Source organism: Colletotrichum tamarilloi (assembly GCF_030869305.1).
Source record: "Colletotrichum tamarilloi strain Tom-12 chromosome Unknown Scaffold_388.1, whole genome shotgun sequence".
Lineage (NCBI taxonomy): Eukaryota > Fungi > Ascomycota > Sordariomycetes > Glomerellales > Glomerellaceae > Colletotrichum > Colletotrichum tamarilloi.
The window spans coordinates 1-3,435 of NW_026849770.1; the positions used below are offsets into that span (position 1 = coordinate 1).

The 3,435-nt window shown below is 56.3% G+C and overlaps 1 protein-coding gene across 1 annotated transcript; it reads left to right on the top strand.

The window, feature by feature from the left end:
- Positions 1-22: 22 nt before the first annotated feature.
- On the top strand, positions 23-2,932 carry CTAM01_17175 (uncharacterized protein; the record flags this gene model as incomplete). Its single annotated transcript, XM_060533164.1, has 1 exon — positions 23-2,932. A coding segment is annotated over one exon (2,910 nt), but the record flags the coding sequence as incomplete, so codon positions are not given.
- Positions 2,933-3,435: the final 503 nt, after the last annotated feature.

Below are 3,435 nucleotides of genomic sequence, written 5' to 3' on the forward strand. Positions count from 1 at the left end.
AGTAGAGGCACTGACCCCCAAGGCCAAGCCATCTTCGTATGCGAAGAGATGGTGGACGGCCGACCTCACACAGCTCCGGCAGATCCACACTCACTGGAGGAACCGGGCGAGGGCGGAGAGAAGGGCAGGTAACACCCAACCCGAGCTGGAAAAACGCGCCCGCTCGGCCGCCAAGCAATATCACGACGCCATCCGACAACAGAAGAAGAGCCATTGGGAGGACTTTCTGGCCGGCGACACAAACATCTGGAAGGCCGCGAAATACCTCAATGTCAGCAGAGGGGCTTCCTTCGACAAGATTCCCCATTTAAAAAGGGCCGATGGTTCCCAAACGGAAGACGCCGCAGAGCAGGCCGAAGAGCTGCTCTCTACATTCTTCCCTCCTCTTCCCAACACGATTGAGGAGGAGGGGGAGCGGCCACAGAGGTCGCCGGTACCCTTCCCTAACCTTACGCTGGGAGAAGTAGAGAGACAGCTCTTTGCGGCAAAGCCGTGGAAAGCACCCGGAGAAGACGGTCTGCCAGTGGCAGTGTGGAAGCACACATGGCCAGTGGTGAAGGAGAGGGTACTAGCACTCTTCCAGACCTCACTGGATGAAGGGATGTTGCCGAGGCAATGGCGACACGCCAAGATCATCCCGCTGAAGAAGCCAAACAAAAGCGACTACGGCGTGGCAAAGGCCTGGCGACCGATCTCGCTTCTGTCGACGCTCGGAAAAGTGCTAGAGTCGGTCGTGGCAGAACGTATCTCGCACGCGGTCGAGACGTTTGGCCTCCTCCCTACGAGCCACTTTGGCGCTCGCAAGCAGAGGTCGGCGGAGCAAGCGCTGGTACTGCTGCAGGAGTACATCTACAGAGCGTGGAGAAAGAGAAAGGTGGCCACTCTGGTCAGCTTTGATGTCAAGGGAGCATACAATGGTGTGTACAAGGAGAGACTACTTCAACGACTCAGGGCACGGGGTATCCCTGAAAAGCTGGTGAGATGGGTTGATGCCTTCTGCTCCCACAGAACGGCAAGCATCCTAGTCAACGGTCACGAGTCCGGGGCTCGCCCATTACCACAAGCAGGGCTGCCTCAGGGCTCACCGCTGTCACCCGTACTCTTCCTTTTCTTCAACGCCGACCTCGTACAGCACCAAATCGACGAGAACGGGGGCGCGCTGGCCTTCGTCGACGACTACACGGCGTGGGTCACCGGCCGATCGCGCGAAGCAAACCGGGAAGGCATCCAGAACATCATTGACAGAGCACTTGAGTGGGAACGACGAAGCGGGGCGACCTTCGAGACGGACAAGACGGCCATCATCCACTTCACGCGCAACTGGAGGCTGCCGGCAGACTCGACCAGCTTCGTCATCAAAGGGGACACTGTCCGACCAAAGGACCACGTCAAAGTACTAGGGGTGACGATGGACACGAAACTTCGCTTCGAGAAGCACATCGCAGACGCGACGACAAAAGGGCTGGAGGCCGTGCTGGGGCTCAGGCGGCTCAAAGGTCTGTCTCCGGCGACGGCCAGACAGCTTTTCGTCGCGGCCGTGGCACCAACGATGGACTACGCGTCGAATGTCTGGAGATATAGATGCCGAGCAGCGCAGATGAGGGTGATCAACCGAGTGCAGAGGATTGGCGCCCAAGCGATCGTGGGAACCTTCAACACAGTGGCCACGGCGGTTGCCGAAGCGGAGGCAAGCATACAATCGGCACAAGAGAGATACGACAGAAAATCAACGACATTCTGGGTACGGATGCGAAGCCTTCCCAAGACGCATCCGCTTCGACGCCTGCGGGCGGTGGCCTTTAGACGATTCCCATCACCCTTCCAGCTGATGGCGGAGGCCTATCGCGACCAACCTCTTCACAAGCTGGGGACTATCGAAGGGTATTCGATCACTCCATGGGAAGCCCGGATTGACGCAGTAGTCGACGACGACGCGGTCAAGGCCACCGAAGCAATCCAGTCCGGGTGGGCAGTGAGGATAGCGACGGGGAGCTCGGCAAGAAACGGGATTGTGGGCTATGGAACGACCACAGCGCTGCCTGCGTCACTCAGAGGGGGTGGCGGCGTGATAACGGCCTCGCGCACACTCGGCCTGAGAACAGAGCTGAACCCGTATGTAGCAGAGCTGGCGGCGCTGGCAGAAGCGGTAAAGTCTCTCCCGCAGAGGCTCGACTACCGGGCTATCCACGTGTTCACCCGCAACAAAGCGGCTGTGCTAGCCATCCGTAACCCGCGGCAGCAGTCGGGCCAACGAGAGATCCGCCAACTATATGTCAGCGTACAAGATCTTCAGAGGAAAGGCAACAGAGTCACACTCTTCTGGCTTCCATCAGCTGTAGAATCAGACTTGTCGAAAGCGGCTAAAGCAGCAGCAAAGGAAAGCACAATACCGAGCAAGACACCGCAGAAACGACCGGCCAGAGCCTACTCGACGGCACTTAGAATCGCTTTACAGAGCGTGCGACAGAAGTACAGAGCTTTGCCCGACAACGTAGGAGCATTTTCGAAGAAGATCGATGTGGCTTTACCAGGAAGGCATACGCGCGAGCTGTATGATGAGCTCTCTTGGAAAGAAGCCAGTATCCTGGCGCAACTGCGTACCGGGATGGCAAGACTGAACTGGTACCTGCACCAGATCGGAGCAACTGCCTCGGCGCATTGCGTCTGCGGGCAGGCGGCAGAATCGGTAGAGCATTTTCTCTTCCGTTGCACACAGTGGACGGCACAACGAACTCGGATGCTTCAACAGACGGAAACGCAGAGAGGGAACCTGTCGTACTTTCTCGGAGGAAAGAGCGCGTCCGATCCTGATGATTGGTCGCCATGCATAGACATTGTCAAAGAGACGATCAAGTTTGCCATGAGTACGGAGAGGCTGGATGCACAGATCAGCCATCAGCGAAACCACACACAACCTACATCAACACACTAACCGACGACACCCCCCACGCACCCTCGTGCCACCAACAGCAGGACTGGCTTCGGCCGCCGACGATAGGACGCCGAACACTTTGGGAGACAACCTCAAGATGGCCTCTTACTAACACCACGAGCAACCGCAGCATTGGCATGTAAAACTGAAGATGACACATACGGAGATGGACAAGGCTTGTATGGGCTTCTGGGAGGCAAGGATATGAACGAAAGCGGAGAATATGTAGATAATCACACGAGCCCTGAATAGCTTAGCCGGGGCGTAATAAACTATGTATGTATGTATGTACATAGAGACCAACTTTACCTTCCATGATTCAGGTTTGCTTTTGGCTATTCAGTTTGGATTTCGTTCGTCACGTCAATTAATACTACTGTGCAGTACCTATTGGTTTTCTCATTCAACATCCACAGGCGAAATTGGATGGTCCAGGTACGTTTCTACGACGAAACGTTGCCATCAAAACGCTTGGCAGATGTTGCAATCACGACAAACAAGGG